At 38.5% G+C, this 19,195-nt stretch overlaps 1 protein-coding gene across 1 annotated transcript; it reads left to right on the forward strand.

The window, feature by feature from the left end:
* Positions 1 to 9,941: 9,941 nt before the first annotated feature.
* On the forward strand, positions 9,942 to 10,784 carry LOC141718773 (uncharacterized). Its single transcript, XM_074521157.1, has one exon. It carries the CDS (start codon positions 9,942 to 9,944, stop codon positions 10,782 to 10,784), a length of 843 nt encoding a protein of 280 aa, XP_074377258.1.
* The last annotated feature ends 8,411 nt before the right edge of the window (positions 10,785 to 19,195 follow it).

Here is a 19,195-nt window from a genome sequence, read left to right on the forward strand (position 1 = left end):
AATCCCCTTGGAATACTAGCAGCCATCACAACTCCTCTGCAGTCCTTGTCAATATGCCCTTTTCTTCCGCACTGGAAACAAGTGACCTCTGCTCTTCCCATCAGACATTCTCTAGAGTAGTGTCCCCTTTGCTTGCACTTGAAACACGTGACATTTGGCTTGTTGCAAATCCCCGTATGCTTTTTACCACATGTTCTGCAATCAGGTATAGGCGGTCGAATAAGTCTCTGCGGAGTTGGGGCAGGAAGTCGATTACCCATCCTCTGATTATTTTGTTCTGGTTTCCTGAAGTTTGCCTTTCCCCGGGCTTGAAATCTCGGCCTTCTGTTGAAATGGTTCTGGGAATTTCCTGGTCCTTTCTCTTTCTGAGTTGCTTCACTCTCACCTTCAATGATCATGGCCTTCTGAACAACAGCCGTATAAGTCGTCAGCTCAAATACAGCTACTCTACTACGAATCCATGGTTTCAGTCCCTGCTGGAATCTCTTGGCCCGCTTTTCATCCGTATCCACTTGCTCAAGAACAAATCTGGCCAATTCAATGAACTTGGTCTCATAATCCGCGACCGATAAACTGTCTTGTTTCAGCTCCAGGAACTTGATTTCCATCCGGTTCTTCATAAAACGAGGAAAATATTTCTCCAGGAAAAGATCAGTGAATCTATCCCAGGTTACCACACCTTCCCCTTTCAAAGCTTTCTTCGATTCCCACCAGTAATTGGCTTCGATTTTCAGAAAATAGCTGGAAAAATCTGTCTTTTGTTCTTCCTCAACTTTCACCAACGTAAAAGTCTTTTCTATCTCCTTTATCCAAGCTCTCGCCTTTGTTGGATCTGTGGAACCGGAAAATTCCGGAGGCTTTACTGATTGGAATTGCTTGAAAGTAACTACAGGTGCTGCTGGTGGTACTTGATGTTCTGGATGAGCGGCTTGTTGTAGCATTTGTTGTTGAAACTGTTGTTGTTGCTGCTACATCTGTTGTTGCATCATCAACATCTGCTATTGCATGAGATGAAATATTTGATCCATCTGATTATTATCGTTTTGGCCCTCGGTATTTCTGTTAGACGAGTCGGGTCGTGCTTTTCTTTTAGGTGCCATCTTTCTGATAATAAAACAATGGGTTCTCTTAATAACAATATACTAAACAGGTGTTATGGAATAGAAATAGTCTTTATAATATTAAAACAGCGTTAAAACAGTTGATATGGGGAAAGAAAACATTTTTTTATTAAATATCTAAATAAATAAAGCAGTGCGATGTTTAAATAAATCCTTTTTAAAATAATTTTAAAAATTTTGAAAACATAAAGGGTACAACATGATCGTAAATAAAACTACATTTTAAGATATGCAACGGTAAAACAGTGAAATAAATGTAAATGCTTAAATGATTGGAAAAATAAAAAAAATAAAGAAAACGTGAAAAAGTTCATCTTATATAAATATGGGTAGGACACCAGCTGCAAATATCAATGCTTGATACAAAAGTCTATGATATGTCAGTCATACTGCTAATGCTATCAGTCAAAACTAGTAGCTACACTCATACAAACTAGTCATATAATACTATGCTGCCTTTATCTACATATATATACATGATACAACACTCCTCCATCTGCTAAGATCAAAATCCTGGTGGCACACGGCTCAGCTCCTCCTGCAAAGCCTCTAACACTGCCTCTGTAAGTCTCATCGCCCTACGGTATGTTGCCTTTGTACTAATGTCCTGCTGCCTCAAGTCAGTAGGCTCCTGAGAACAAACTCTGTAGATTTGGCGCAACCTCTCTCTCAAGATGTAGTCTGGGTGAAGTGCTTGAACTGGACCATCCGCCTGTGTCTCAAACAACCCAAGGATCTCTCTATACTGATCCTTCCATCTGACCCTCTCCTCTCTCTCTGACTGGAAATGCTGATATATAACTGTGTGATGCTCACGAAGATCCGTGCGGGAACCTCGAGAAGGCAATGGTAACGGCTCATCTACTACTACCTTGTCTATAAACTCTGGCTGCGGGAACTGAAATACTCCGGGCATAGGGGCATAAACAGCTAGCGGTGCAGGGAACAGAACAGGCTGCTCCATGGGTGCATATACTGGTGGCTCTAACTCAGGCTCCATCTGGGGAATCTCTGGAAACTCAACTGGTGGCACAGGAACCTGGGGCTCTAAATCCTCCCACTGTGGAATGTCAACCATGTCAGGAACATCGAACATCGGGAACTCTAATGGTAGAAAATCAGGTATCTCTGGCTCAAAATAAGGGAAATAATCGACAAAATCTGGTACCTCTAGTGGAGGGGGTATCTTTGGTGCTGGTCCAGGTGGCAATGGTGGAGGTGGTGGTAATGGAGGAAAGAGCTACACTGATACTGGGGCCAGTACTGGTACTACCACTGGATCTGTCTCAGTCCGCTCCGTAGATGATGACAAAGAAGCCATCTAATATACATAACAATAATAACACAAGAACAATCAAATCACAATCCTAAAACTCATAACTTCTAATCACATAAACAAACAATCCTAACATTCTTACTTCTATCCTATATGACCTTCCTATCTTATCTTAACCCTAATGTTCTTGTTTTCAAGGGTCAAAACCTAAGCTCTGATGCCAACTATAACACCCTCCAAATCCGGGGTAATGATTTGGGGCATTATTAATAACAACTACCAAATAAACCTGCACAAGCGGAATATAAATATAATAATTACCCCGAACTACTACTACTCAGGATCTTTTAAGGTTAAGAGTTGAAAACAAGAATGACACACTAACTTTATTACAACCCTAAATAAAAACAATTTGTCTCAAGAACTCTCTTTGTTACAAAACTTTATTCTATCTACAATCTCACCACACAACTTTTATTCAAACCAACATTACTACTTATCCTGTTACACCTGATCTGGTAGCTCAAAGCTCTCTTCGGGGATAGGGATGAACACTCTTGGTATAAGAAGGTCCCGCTACTTGACTCGCTTCTTGACTATGCGGGTTCTGATGGGTTTCATTCTCTACCTTAACTGTAAAACAATAGGAATAAGAATAAAAGGGGATGAGCCAAAATTGCTCAACAAGCCTGCAATAATATATATATATATATATATATAGTATAAAGAGAGAAGAATAGGTGAACCGATAATCTGTTGGTTTGAACAACCATCTGTATCTGTATAGGATAATAATTTGCCAACACTGACGAGTGCCAAACGAACAAGACTGGAAACAAGAACCAACATATGCACTATTACCTGCTGATCAGTCAGGATACAGTGCAGATCTATACCCAACTGTATAGACCCAGCCAACATAAGGAGTACTCAGACAACTATGGCCTATTAATTAAAGGTCTGAGTAAAACACAGCCCGTATCGTAAACATCCAGTCCAAGGTTTAGCATCCGGAACAATCGGAGTGCTTTTGATGTATCCCAACATCAGGATATATCCGAGTATATGTAACAAAGGTAAAAGTATAGGAATATGGCTAAGAAATTCAATAATTTGGGAGAATTCAAGAATCGAAATGAAATAGAAACAAGAATCAATAATTGTGTAACAGTGTATATGAACAAGAATTATCAAAATGTAACTGATATGGAAAATAAGGTATAATTCACTATTCTGAATTTAGAATAGGGGAAAAACTTGTCTTGCGCGTACTTAACCTGGTTCAACTCACCGCCTTCTATCTCCTGCTTGATCTGCCTTGATGATACTGAATCAATCATAGAAAGATAGTCGTTTAGATAACTTACAACATACGCGTATCTCGAATTGATACTACGCAACCTTATCAATCTACCCATGCATTTCTATCTGACTCGCATCTATACATATATAATTACATAGCACATAAGGTTCACATAACCACGTAAAGCACATAGCACATAAGGCATATAATTGATTTTTGGACTTATAAATATTTTTGGAATCGATACTAGACTCATACCTGTATTAACTAACCCTATCTAATTTTATTATAATTTTTCGGGATTTATTTGACTCGATTCTACCCCTATTAGGGCCTATAAACCATTAACTAACACAATACAACTCTATTTTGGAAGAAATTATGACTTACAATTATTTTTATTGGATTTGTTTCATTTTTCTGAGTCTAGGGGTCTTCGTTTTACTCAAATCGGACTAACGGTTTAATTATTATGAATTAAACAAGATTTAATTAATTAATAATTAATTATAAATAATTAATTATAATTAAATAATCCATAATTATATTTTTAAATAATTAATTAATAATTATTGTATTTTAAAATAATTAATCCCTAATTATTACACTTATTTACGAATTATTAATACTTACTCGATCAGATCGATTATTTACAAATAATCAATCGATACAATTAACTGATACATTATTTATCGAATCAATAATTATTACTCGAATCATAATCTAACTCAAGATCAATTACTCGTATAAATACGAGCTACTCGCGATCCTTGCATATCTATCGAATCATTATTATTATTACTTATACGATTAATTAATTAATTAACTATCGGTATTTAATTATTCAATACGAATAATTATTACAACACTCTTCGAATAAATATAGCTCGATTAATAATTCTAACTTAACGAATCACTATTCGAATAAGTACGAGTTACTCGTAATATTTTAACTAATTATCGAATTATTATTCGTATTATTTGATTATTTTTAATCCTTATTTATTAATTAATTATCTAATTATTAATTAATTACCTAATTATTAACTAATTAGATAACTAATAAATAATTAGATAAATAATTAAATAATTAAATTCGAATTTCTAAATTAATGAAATAATTCAGAAATTATTAATAATAATTTTCAGAATTTAAAACTGATTTTTAATTGATTTATAGAATTAATAAAACTAATTTTGATTTTACATAACATAAATAAATAATTAATATTTCAGAAACACAAAACAGGAATTCAGGTTTAGTGTTTTTGGATCAAAACCGGGTCGAAACCGGGTCGACTCCGGGTCGTCCAGGAACACACCGGCCGGCTGCCAGACTCCGGCGTGACAGGAATTTTCCGGAGAGCAGAATACGCTACCAAACCGCAACAATTTCGATCGAAATCCACTGGGTTCTTCTTCCCCAAGACTGCAGAAACACGACCCCAGCTTCAGTTGCTTCAATCGTCCCTTCCGCATTGTCTCCGGCCAACGCCGCCCTCGCCGCTGACGAGCTTGAACCCAGGTCCGGCGAACTCAATCCAGGCATCGTTCGAATCGATTTTAACATGGTTTTCGCTCAGAATCTCACAAGAAACATAACTATACTAACATCACAGCCTAATAATCCCTAGAACCAATTCTCCGATCAAAAACACAAAACTTCCGGCCAAAAATCAAACCAACGATTTCGTACACCAAAAATTACAAATAATATATCAAAATAAAGCTTATTAGTTCCACAATCAAACCCCCGTATTCACAACAATCACAGATTCATACAAAATCAAAAATGAACTAAAATAAAATTGTATAAACTTGAAATTAAGAACTACTACCTAGAACATAACTCCGATAAATTAAATAGCACAAATCAGTTGTAAACAAGTATATGAAACTATACCAAGCATCAAAATCAACCCAGAACCCCATAATAAAAAACCCCCAATTTCAGTCCAAGAACCCTAAAATACGAATTGAAAATCTAAACATGAAAACATGAAATTGATGGTATGAATAGAAAGTAGAGATCAAGAGCTTTGTTTTGGTTACTCACATGATCGATTTGGATAACAGAATCACTCTCAAATCTGCAGTTGAATTCCCTGGTTGTTCTTCACCCCCACAATTAATTTCTTAATTTTCTGATTTTTAATTATAATTAACTGAATAATTAATAACAAATCAGGTATTTATATTTATGAAAATAATACCCCTAAATAAAATTAAGGGTCTAATTACACATATAATAAAAATATTTGGCCCCAATTTTTATAATTTTTGGGTATTAATAATAAATTTTTAAATATCCAATAAATACAAAATAAATGCTAAAAATTCCCAAAAATTGTGAATATTACAAAAATGCAAAGAAAAATAAGGTATGATAATTCCATGATCATATAAAAATAAAAATGTGATTTTTGTGGGGTTTTTGGTACCCGAAGGGGTCCAGAAAAGTCGTTTTTCGCGAAAAAGGTAAATTTGTAAAATATCTAGGGATTCAGAATAGCGATATGGTATAGGTTGTTTTTGGCAAAATACAGCCAATGATTTGGTTTGAAATACGGGCTTTTAAAACACTGTTTGAGCTGTACGGGTTTTGATATAAAATATATAACTTGCGATAAAACACTCAATAAATATCCAAAACACGTTCAGATCAAAGTAGACAACACATAACACATAACGCTTAGGGTTTAATGACTCAACACAATTAACATAATAATACACATAATTTATCTTTATTATAATATAATACAAGTGAAATTTCTCAGTCGTTATAATTGTTTTAAAAGAAAAAAATTGAAAGTCGAGAACGGAACAGAAAATTAACAATGCAAGTAATATGAACTCAAAACTATATCAACGTGATTAGCATAATTTAAACCAACTGTATTTTCACACTCCAAGCATTATTTTAAATTAAACTGACAAAATTAAAAATCAAGAAAGAACAGAGAACTAACAATGCAAATAATATAAACTGAAAACTATATATCGATGTAATTATTATAATTCAAACCAACTGTATTCTTATAATCTCTATCAACGTAAGATGAGAGCAAGAGCAAATCAATTCACAAACCTATTTTAAAATCAAATCAATTCACAACCCTATTTTATTGTAGATGCTATTATGTAGACGGGTAGAATAAACATATAGCACATGCTAATACAAATACTCTCTCTCGTCTCTACTGGATTAGTTGCAGATTATTTGCAGATAATTGTTACCCTTAATTCTTCATGTTTACAATAAAAATGGAGATTACTCCACCAAAAGCGTGTACAATTCCGTTCATACACAGATTTACACAGCATAGTTTAAACATAAAAAATACTGACTATATCCCTGCCAAGTTACATTGTATTTCTACCAATGTCAAGCATTTCCCCCACTACTTCTCCGATCCAGGAGATTTGATTTTCCACACCTATTTTAACATCAAACACTTTGTCCATACCCAGAAGTTAAAGGTACATTATGAATACCTTTAGATCATCTAGATGATAATAACATACTATACATTGACTGCTAATTGTTATGATTTAAAAAGCCCTGCTTCACATATACGGTGTTTATGTACAAGAGATTTTAAGATTGCTCTATTGCTTCTCCGTGCTACTTCTGGAAAGTTAAAATTAGTACTTTTGCCATGGTACTTCGCAAGTAGTATTTAAGAACTAGAATAGCTCACAAGCTGATTACTAGTCCAGCTCAAACCCAAACTAGTCGGAGTATCAGAACTCCAGACAGGACACGGTTAGGCTACAGTTACCTGTATTAAGCAGAATTATGCCTGATGCAAGAAAAAATTAGTAAAACAATCTAACAGCAAATCTTCCATAGTATTATGTCACACAACTCAGAAATTCAGACTAAATTTTATTTTAACGGAATATTGTACCAGGTTGTCAAATGTCGAAAATAAGAAATTTTTGGAGTTAAAGGTATTTTCCTACTCATCTAAAATCCATTCACAAACGTTACAACTAATCTCTAATTTAATTGACAGCCATCAATGGTTCTGCAGATGACAAGATAACAAAGTAGCATCGCCAATTGTAACAAGAAAACAAGTGATTTGATAGACAGAAAAATACATATATATATATATATATATATATAAACACATCCATACACAAACAAGAAACAAAGAAGAAAGAGAGAGAGATATAGAGGGGATATATACATATATAGGAGAGAGAGAAACATAGAGAGAGAAAGATACAGACAGATTAGAGAGAGAATACCTTTGAGATGTTTGATAGCCTATATTAGTACAGGCCCAATAACAGAAGTCCGGGGCCCAGTGAGAAAAGCCCAGGGAGCACTCAGCTTTAACCCTGGAGAGCCCAGGATGCGTGGCAACATCACCACCGTCCAGGTACCCCGGATCCATAACATTCCTACGGTCCAGATTCCATAGTACACCGGTCCATCCTGAGCGTCCACGCATCCTACAGTCCAAAAGACACACCTACGGTCCAGATTGAAAGGTACAAACCCCTAAACCCTAGTAGAAGGCCTATAAAAGGCAGAACAAAAAGAAGGGTGGAGGTTACACTCTCTCTCACATATACACACATATACACATATATACACACATGTACACACACCACAATAATCTCGTATAATTCCTATTTTGCCCCTTTCTCCATAAAAACCCTCTCTCATTCTCACGGCGGAGGTGCCGCGGGGACGCCACCCCCTCCGGTTCTGTTTTGTAGGTGCCCACCCTACAGCTACACCGCACGCCGCCATTATTCCTGTCCAATCGGAGTGAGAATCCGGGCCCAACAAGAAGAGGACCCCGAGGTGATTTGGGATTATCATTGGCGCTAGAAGGAGGGATCGAACCTCCGTCCAGTGGTGGTCATATCTGCCACTCCTATCCCACCTAGAAACTCAGAATACCACTCCTCAGTAAGAACTCCACTCCCAGTCTCCCAGATCTATTTTTTCCTGAGATCGTTTCCTTTCAAGTGTTGTTAATAGATCTTGTTAACATTGTAATAATCCCGGAGCTTGATTACAGCGTATCTTGGATCTAATTTATCTATTTTAGTACTTGAAATTATGAGTTAGATTATTATAAATTTGTGGTATTATTGAACAACCATGACGACGAGAAAGAGCAGGGCGGCTGTTTCTGCTTCTTTCCTTCCACCTCCACCCCAACCCAGGGACGGAGAGATGGAAGATGTGGATGAAGGGATCCTTATAACCCAGACTCCCTCTCAAAATCTCCAACCAGGGGATCAGAGACTAGTCATCAAGAGAGCTGCCCATAAGCATGCTGGAACTTCAGCCAACCCCTGGGGGGACATGACCCCGAATCAGATACGAGCTGCGATGGACCTGTGGAAGGAAAAGCATAATGCCGAACCAAAGACCCGCCCAGGGGATCAGGAAGAGTGGTCCGGAGAATCCCGGGGATCCGTCTTTGAGCGAATTGCAAAGAACTTGAAGAAGCCCTCAGAGGATACCCGGGATGAAATCAAAAAAGCTGCCGTTCGGGAGAGAATCCGGAAGAAAGAAGAAGCAAAAGCCAAAGAAATTATTGAAAAGCGAATCCGGGAGGAAGAGGCGAAGCTAAAAAGGAAGGCGTACCGAATTCATGTTTCTTCGGATTCGGAGCCCGAGAAGTAGTCCAAGCAAGAACAAATGGCCCGGGTCCTTCGGGAACTCAAGAGAAAGGTAGAAGGCAATATGGAAGTGGGTGCGGCGGCCACCCCGTTCACCAAAAAGTTGGAATCTACCCCCAGAGAATCAGGGCTCAAACACTTCAATTTCGACTCCTTTGATGGATTAGCGGTCCCCGAAGAGCATCGGAACTACTTCGAACAAATCTCCAATATTTATGATTACAACAACCTCGCCAGATGTCGCTTCTTTGCATCAATACTCAAAGGGGGAGCGCAGAAATGGTTCAGCCGGATTCCATCCCGGAGTGTTGATTCCCGGAAAGACTTCCGGGAGATATTTTTAAAAAGGTTCAGGGCTAACCGGATGAACGAGCTGCAAATGTGCCATTTCGAGACAATCTAACAAAGAAACAAGGAGTCCCTCCCCGAATTCATCAAGAGATTCCAAGAAGCGGTCAATCAACTCTCCAACTTAGAAGAAAAGGAAGCAGTAAACATCTTTCAGAGAAACTTGCATCTAATATCCTGCGAAGGATCTGTCAAAGATTTGATTCACAGAGAACCCTAGAGCCTAACATCTGCCTATGCTATGGCATCAAAGTTCATAAAGGAAAATGATTTTCTCAAGTCGATGAAAATGAACCGGAGAATACATGATGATGACGAGTCCCCGGAGCGTCGCTCGTCATCCCGAAAGGGATACGCCGAACAAAGGAGGAATGAGAAAAAGCCCAAGGATAAGAGAGAACCCAAGCCGGAACCAGAGTGGATGCCCCTAAATAGGCCCCAGGCCGACATTTTGCGCGAAGTTAAAGGTAAGCCATTCTATTATCCGCCGAAACCTTTACTTGCACCTCCCGAGAACAGGGTCCAGGACCAACATTGTGGCTATCATGAAGATCATGGCCATACCACGAAGAACTACTTTTCTCTCAAAATGTTCATAGAAGATCAGATCAAAAAGGGGAACATGAACCAATATCTTCAAAGAAGGTCAAATGACAAAGATAGGGCCCCGAGAAGCGGTAAAAATGTGGTAAATATTGTCTTTGGAGGAACGGCTTCTCCGCCCCGGAGCCCGGACCTAGATAATGATGTGATGATGATCCAACCTTTGGATGATGAACCAATCTACTTCTCTTACTCTGATTATGAGGGACTCAATTCGGATCACAACTTGGCCTTGGTGGTCACCCTCGATGTCACGAATAATGAGGTAAAAAGAATTTTAGTTGACAATGGTTCCTCTGCTAATATTATAGTCGAGCACACACTTAATAGGATAAAGCTCGGACACCTCCGGATGGACCCCTGTCTTGAAGATCCCTTGTACGGATTTGGAAACACAATGATTCCAATCCGGGGTGTCATCTATTTACCGATTACCTTTGGGACTGCACCCCAGCAGGTCACTCACGTAATGAAGTTCTAGGTGATAAGCGTGACCTCATCATACAACATAATCCTTGGAAGACCTACAATAACCAAGCTCAGAGCAATCCCCTCGATAATTCACTTGAAGCTCAAATTCCCGACACCGGGAGGTACTGAGGAACTAAGAGGAGATAGAGAAATGGCAGAGAAGTGTTATGGCCAAGCATTGGTCATGGCAGAAACAGAACCTGAGAACAGAAAAAGGTTAATGACCCCAAGGAACAAAGCAGAAAAAAGCATCACGAGCACCTCAGTAAAAGGGCCAGAATTGATGTGAATATGATCGAGGACTCCGGGTACAGCACAACCAACGTGGATTCCCGGATTCAGAAATTCATGGAAAGCAAGGAGAAGACAAAGGTCGAGCCTGCCCAGCAAACAATTGAAGTAGAGCTGGAGCCCGGGAACCCCACCCGGAAGCTTAAAGTCGGTAGAGGCTTGGAAACCGCATTCCAGAAAGAACTCATTGACCTATTGAAGGAATATGTTGATGTATTCGCCTGGACCCTGGAAGACATGCCGGGGATTGATGAATTGGTGGCGATGCACAGTCTGGATGTAGATCCAAGGCAAAGACCAATCATACAAAAATGAAGAAACTTTGCCCCGGAAAGACAACAGGCAATCGATCAAGAGGTCAAAAAGTTGTTGAAGGCAGACATCATATATGAAATTAATCCGGATTGGCTAGCAAATGTTGTGCTAGTCAAGAAACCCAATGGAAAGTGGCGAATGTGCGTTGATTACACGAGTCTCAATTCGGCATGCCCTAAGGATTCCTACCCCCTACCCAACATTGACCAGCTGATAGATGCAACCTCGGGTCATGTTATGCTCAGTTTCATGGATGCTTTTTCAGGATATAACCAAGTCAAGATGAATCCGGCAGACATCGCAAAGACAACATTCATTACACACCGGGTTGTCTATGCTTTTGTTATGATGCCATTTGGATTAATCAACGCCGGGGCAATGTATCAGAAAATGATGAACACCTTCTTCAAAAGTCAATTGGGCAGGAACATGGAATCTTATGTCGATGATATGATCTCCAAGTCAGTCACGATCCCCGACCACATCAAAGATCTCAAGGAATGCTTCGACAGTTTGAGGAAGTATAACATGAAACTAAACCCAGAAAAGTGTGCTTTCGGGGTCCCCTCCGGGAAGTTTCTTGGTTTTCTGGTTAGTGAACGGGGAATATAGGCCAACCCAGAGAAAATCAAAGCTATAATGGAAATAACAGTTCCCCAAACTCAAAAGGATATTCAGAAGCTCGCAGGATGCTTGGCAGCCCTTCGCAAATTTATTTCAAAATTGGCGGAAAGGTGCTCGCCTTTCTTTGAGCTGTTGAAAGGAGCTCGGAACAAAAAGCTAGTTGATTGGACTCCGAAATGCCAAACAACGTTTGAAGAAGTCAAACAACACCTGATGAATCCGCCTATCCTTTCAAAAGCCAAGCTCGGAGAGCCTCTGTATCTTTATATTGCAGCCGAAGAAAGAGCGGTATCCACTGCACTCATCCGGGAAGAAAATGGTTCACAAAGCCCGGTATACTATGTGAGTCAAATCCTGAAGGACGCTGAAACTCGGTACCCAAACTTGGAGAAATTCGCCCTGGCTCTGGTGCACTCGAGCAGGAAGCTAAGGCAATATTTCCAAGGCCGGGAAATCAAGATGATTACTAATCAACCACTTCGAAAAATCATTCACAAGCCATATGCCTCCGGGAGATTGGTCAATTGGGCAATTGAATTGAGCTAATTCAACATCAAATTCGTTCCAAGGACGACTATAAAAGCCTAGGCGTTGGCCGAATTTGTCATGGAATGCACCTTCCCCGAAGTCCCAGAGACACCTGCAATTCAATCCGGAGAAGAAAAGGAGATTAGCAACGAAATTTCTTGGACATTGTATGTTGATGGCTCGGCAACAGCCGAGAGGTCCGGGGCTAGCCTGATCCTTTCCAGCCCGGACGGATTCACAATCCAGCAAGCCATAACCTTCACTTTCAAAGTAACGAACAACCAAGCTGAATATGAAGCTCTCCTCTCCGGACTCAGGCTAGCCAAATCCCTTGGGGTAAGGCGTTTAATCATCTATAGCGATTCTCAAATTATGGTAAGACAGACCAACGGTGAATATATTATGAAAGATCCCAAGCTGGCTCAGTATCAGGCAGTGGTGCGGGCTATCTTGGAAACCATCCCGGACTCAACCATCGTACAAATAAACAGAGAAGAAAATGCCAAGGTAGATGAGCTGTCCAAGCTCATCCAGAATACTTCGGATTTAAGCAGTTCAGTTTACTTCGAGGAGCTCGGGGCGCCCAGCACCGACCGGCCCGACGTCTTATGCGTCAGCAGCCCGAACAACTGGATGACTCCTTACATAGATTATCTAAGAGACTGGACCCTACCAGAAGATCAGAATAAGGCACGCTACCTCAAGTATAAGGCTTCCCGGTTCTTTCTGGAGAATAATCAGCTTTATAGGCGAACCTTCTCTGCGCTGACTCTAATATGTGTTGATCCGGAGGAGGCGGATTATTGGCTGCGAGAGGTGCATGAAGGAATCTGCGGGGATCACTTAGCCGCTAAAGCACTAGCCTATAAAGTCATCAGACAAGGCTATTATTGGCCCACTATCCACGCCGATGCGGTTGCCTATGTGAAGAAGTGCATCAAATGCCAAAAGTTCAGCAATGTGCCAAAGCAAAGTCCAAGCCTCCCCGGATCAGTCCTGTCCCCGATCCCGTTCGCAGTTTGGGGAATTGACATCATGGGTCCTTCCCCCGGGCGAAGGGGGATTTGTGTTATGTGTTGGTGGCGATTGATTATATGACTAACTGGGCAGAGGCCAAGGCCATGAGGACCATCAACCATCAAGACTACATCAAATTCGTGGATTCAATTGTAATGAGATTCGAGATTCCAATGGTCCTGATCTCGGATAACGAACCACAGTTCTTTGGTGCAGACTTCAAAGTGAAAGGAATATGTCCTAAGTCCAATCATGTATGAGGATTTAGGAATAACTTTTATGTAATCTGTTTTGATTTCATTGATATTAATAAAAGACTTGTTTTGTTTTTATTACGGGCTTTATCTATTTAAGTGTTTAAATAAGATATACCATAGTTTAGAGTAAAACTTTTTATGGATTATGATGAGATCATAATAGTGAGACCTAAAAGATGATAACTCTAAACTTAAATAGTTCCTGGTCGTAGGATTACTAACTGGTAATTAATAATCCGCAGAGATCGGTACATACTATGCTTGCTTCATTATGAAGGATGTCTGTTCTCATAGACATTTGTGTGGTGACACTATAGCTAGTATGTAGGTGCTTATTATGGAATAAGTTCACTGAACATGACTCGCACAGCTGAACAACTGATGGAGTTCACTCACGTGTCAGCAGTTGTTCGCTTAGTGATAGTTGTACAGGTATCCTTAGACTTGAGGTCATCATAGTCATCTTGTGTACACTGAACTGTGCTTTGGTTTAGTTCTTAGTCTCCAGGGACAATTATTAGGGCTCTTCTGGGTATAGGAATTTGTACACGAAGATAGTGTATGATCAATAAAGGATCTACCCCTTCCAGTGAAGGAGGCGAATGTTCAAGGCTGATCCACTTATGCTAGTTCAGGAATCTCTGGCCAGAGTAAATGAAATTAGAAAGGAGTTTCTAATTTGCATAGAACTACGCATAGTAAATGGTAAGCAAAGTGATTGAATTAGATAGGCTTGACACGAGATCCATGCCTTGTATTTAATCGGGACATTGTAGGGTAGAAGGAGTTTATTGTACGGTAACTATTCACTGACAGGTTCTTGGTATTCTAAGCAGTGAATTCATATTATCCGGATAGTCGCGATATGTTGAGAAGCATCACTCACGATGTAGAATAAATATGATTAATTAATTAATCATATTTAATAAATTAGAGAATTTATATAAATAATGATAAAATAGTTTTAATATTATTTATTTCTACTACCGGCTTAATATTGAACCTACAAGGTCACACCATAAAAAAAGAATGATTTATTGGTGGAGGAATTAATTAATAATGGCTAATAATTATTTATTTGTGAAATAAATAATTAATTGGAAAATTTAATAATTGATTAAATAAGATTTAATTGATTATAAATTAATTAAGAAAAGTTCTTAATATTATTAATTAAAGGATTTAATTTTTGGAAATTAAATCAAGAGAGAGAATTATTTCTAAAGTGTTTAGAAAAAGGATTAATAATTAAAAGGTGTTTTAATTATTAATGAGAATAATAAATGGGAAAATAATAATAATATTTATGAGAAAATTTCAGCTGAAAATTTTGCCTATAAATACACTATTATAGACCCTATTTTATTCTAACCCACATCAAACCCGAAAACCCAAAAAGTTTGGAAAACCCAATTCTCTCCACCTCCTTCCTCCTCCTTAACATCGTTTTCTTGGTGGATACCGGTGGAGTGCTTCACACTTGAGGAGCAACTGCTAAGGATCTCTCATCGTTGTCTCCGAATTATTTTAAAAGGTTAGATTCGATCCCTCGAATTTTTATTCACGATTTATATGCTTTTATTTGGATTTTGTATGTGTAAAAGTATTTTGCCATGCCCCCGCTGCATTTAAAATCCTACAATGGCATCAGAGCATAGGTTGTATGCATATAGATCTGTGATAAAAATTTCAGAATTTTATATGCTTGTATGAATTAATTATGATTTTTACAAGTTATATTATGGATTAATTTTGTCTGATGAGAAATCGTTTCTCAGAATAATTTTGAATGTTGATCTGGGTTCTACAAGTGTTGTAGATCGTCTGGGTATTTTTTTCATAATTTTATGATGTATAGATTTTTTATTATGAATTTTTGAAGTTGTACCAATTAAAATCGTAATAAAATATAGATATATATATATAATATGTTGTATATATATATATATTATAATCTGTACATCTGCAAAAGTTTGTCTGTTGTTTGTGTGTTATACGGCTGTCAGTAAAGGATAGAGAAGAATCAGAGTTGTCAGGTGCGCAAACCGAAGAAAGACGGCGGCTGGTGCAGAAAAAAAAAAGAGGGGTGTAACGCATTCCGGGAATGCGTTACACACCTGTGGCGCATTCACGGAATGCGTTACACCCTTTAATGGCTTCAAAGGGGTGTAACGCATCACCGGAATGCGTTACAGGGCTTGTAACGCGTTCCTGTAATGCGTTACAGCCCGTCTGTTGATTTTAAAATTGATTTTCTGGGAGTTTCGTAACTCCGTTTTGGGCGTGCAATATACCGTTGGATTCGTTTTTTCGAGACGGATCTAATGGTGTGATCAATTTTAGTTTATATAAAAGTTTTGAACTGTTTATATTTCCATGAAGTGTTTTAAAGTTGTTTTTGACTGTTTTAATTGCTTTTAAATGCTTCATGTGATACATAGAGATGTATAATGCTTAGACTAATGTGCTAGATGATTTAACATGCCTACCTTGATGTTTATTCATGTTGATATATATGTGATATATGCTTAGTTTATCATGCAATGATAGATTTAGGTGAACTTAAATGAACATAAGGCGTTTGTTAGACAACCTAGTATAGTGAAATTGTTTCATAACCTTAAGAATAATATTATGAATACAATCATGAGATTCTTGTGTTTGTGAAACACGTAATTGAATATAAATTTTCGATATGAGAGAAAGGATGATTCTGTCAATAACAGATTTCTATCTGTAAGAAAGGGTTATTAAGTGACGCCTCTTGACAATGCTCCACCCGATCTGGGAATCATCTGATTATTGATTATTGATTTGAAATATTTAATTTAAAAGGAAGAATTTCTTTATAATATGATTATGATTGTAACGTAATATAATCCCTTTAAAATTAAATAATATCAAGTAGTAATTGGCCAATGACACAACGGGCTTGTGTCGGTCATAGCCTTCCAACATGATAGAAAAGTAGTTCTTATTTTTGAATCATTGTCGTTTCGTGCCACAGCCGAGGGCTTTGATTTCGAAATAAGAAATACTTGTCTATTACATAGAGATGTGTACATTGAATAAGAATCTAAAGGTCGTTACGTGCCACAGCCGTGGGCCTTTGGGGACTGATTCAATTGTACGGAATGTTGGGTTTGACTTGACTTAGAATATTGAGTTTGTCGTGCCACAACCGTGACTCAATTATTCAAGAGGCTAAAGTTTGATTAGGGAATAACATTAGATGTAATTGACAAGAGTTGTCTGCCTATTGAACATTACATGGCGTTTCGTGCCACAGCCGGGGTTGTGTAATGGAATGTAGGATCCCTATTCCCATTAGCATTATGAATGCTTAATTTTTCATGTAGGGGGTTGAATAAATTAGGAAAACTAGTGGGAGCCACTTATGAATAAAGACCCGATTCATATAGTGTTTTGAAATGAAATCGAATATTTGCTAAGTGTTGTTATGTGTTTATCATTTACAGATTTACTTTGTACGTTATGTCTTCTGCACTATCACTCAGGAGCATACTAGATGCTCACAAATTGACTGGTCCTAATTATGCTGACTGGCTTCGAAACTTGAGAATTGTTCTCAGGATTGAGAAGCTGGAATACGTGATTGACTCACCTAAGCCTACTGAACCTGCTAGTGATGCACATAATGATGAACATGTTGTGTATCGTAAGTGGTTAGATGATGCAAATGTTGCTCAATGCATCATGCTAGCTTCCATGAACATTGAGCTACGGAAGCAACATGAGCATATGGATGCTCACACTATCCTCATGCATCTACAAGAGTTGTATGATGTGGCGGGGAGGACAGCTCGATATGAGATATCGAAGGAGCTGTTCGGTTGTAGGATGTCTGAGGGATCATCTGTGAATGACCATGTACTTAAGATGATCAATTTGATTGAACGTCTTGGACAACTTGGTTTTGCCATGGATGGGGAGCTGAGCCACGACTTGGTCTTGCAATCGCTTCCGAGTTCGTTCTCGCAGTTTGTTGTGAACTGTCACATGAATAAGTTGGATGTCAGCCTGCCTGAACTCCACAACATGTTGAAGACTGCGGAATCGAATTTTCCCCCTAAGAAGAGTTCTGTTCTTCTAATTGGTGAAGGTTCCAATCCTAAGAAAAGGAAGAGGAACCCTTCCAAGAAGAAGAAAGTAGGTGAGAAAACGCCGGTTCCACCAAAAGCTGAAGACCCCAAGAGCAAAGTTGTTTGCTTTCACTGTAACAAGGTGGGGCACTGGAAGAGGAACTGCAAGGTTTACCTTACAGAATTGAAGAAGAAGGGTAGTGAGACTACCGCTTCTGATTCAGGTATGTTCATGATAGAAGTGAATATGTCATTTCTACTTGGGTATTCGATACCGCCTGTGGTTCTCATATCTGCAATTTGTTGTAGGGACTAAGGAGAAGTAGGACTCTTGAGGAAGAGGAGGTGATTCTACTGATGGAAATGGAGCAAGAGTTGCTGCTGAAGATGTAGAATCATTTCATTTACATAGGCCTACGGGCAAGACTATTATTTGAAATAATTGTTATTTTGTTCCCTCGATTGTGAGGAATATTATTCCCATGTTAGACTTGGCTGGATTTTCATTTATTATTGAGAATAATGAATGTTCTATTCTTAGAGATAATATTCTTTATGGACTTGGTACTTTAAATAATGGCCTGTTTATATGTGACATAATTTACTTCAGATTGAACAAACTAATAAAAGAAAAGGGATGATGAAAATCTCACTTTATAGTGGCACTGCAGTCTCCATTTAGTAGACATGGAGAGAGGACTGCAAATTTGCTAGGAATGGTACACACAGATGTATGTGGACCAATGTCTACGCAAGCCATGGGTGGATTTTCATACTTCAGTACTTTCATAGATGATAGATCTAGATTCGGATATGTGTTTGATGAAACACAAGTCTGAGGCCTTTGAAAAGTTCAAAGAATATAAGTATGAAGTGGAGAAATAAACAAACATAGTATTATAACTCTTCGATTAGATCGAGGTGGTGAATACTTGAACGGAGAGTTTCTGGATTATCTCAAAGTAAATGGTATAGTCTCCCAGTGGACTCCTCCAGATTAGTATCTGAAAGGAGAAATTGAACTTTGTTAGACATAGTTCGGTCCATGATGAGCTATGCAAATCTTCCAGTATTCCTATGGGGTTATGCATTGGAAACCTCAGCATATTTACTGAATAAGGTGCCTTCCAAATCTGTTCCTCAAACTTCATATGAGATATGGAAAGTAAGGAAACCGAGTCTTAAACATGTTAAGATTTGGGGATGTCCAGCTTATGTCAAGTAAGTTGACCCAGATAAGCTGGAATATCGATCCGTAAAATGTAGTTTTGTGGGATATCCTAAAG

This window comes from Apium graveolens, chromosome 4 (assembly GCF_009905375.1).
Source record: "Apium graveolens cultivar Ventura chromosome 4, ASM990537v1, whole genome shotgun sequence".
NCBI lineage: Eukaryota > Viridiplantae > Streptophyta > Magnoliopsida > Apiales > Apiaceae > Apium > Apium graveolens.

What these genes read in the sequence shown, in the direction of transcription:
- LOC141718773 (XM_074521157.1), top strand. Translation starts at nt 9,942, where the DNA reads ATGGCATCAAAGTTCATAAAGGAAAATGATTTTCTCAAGTCGATGAAA.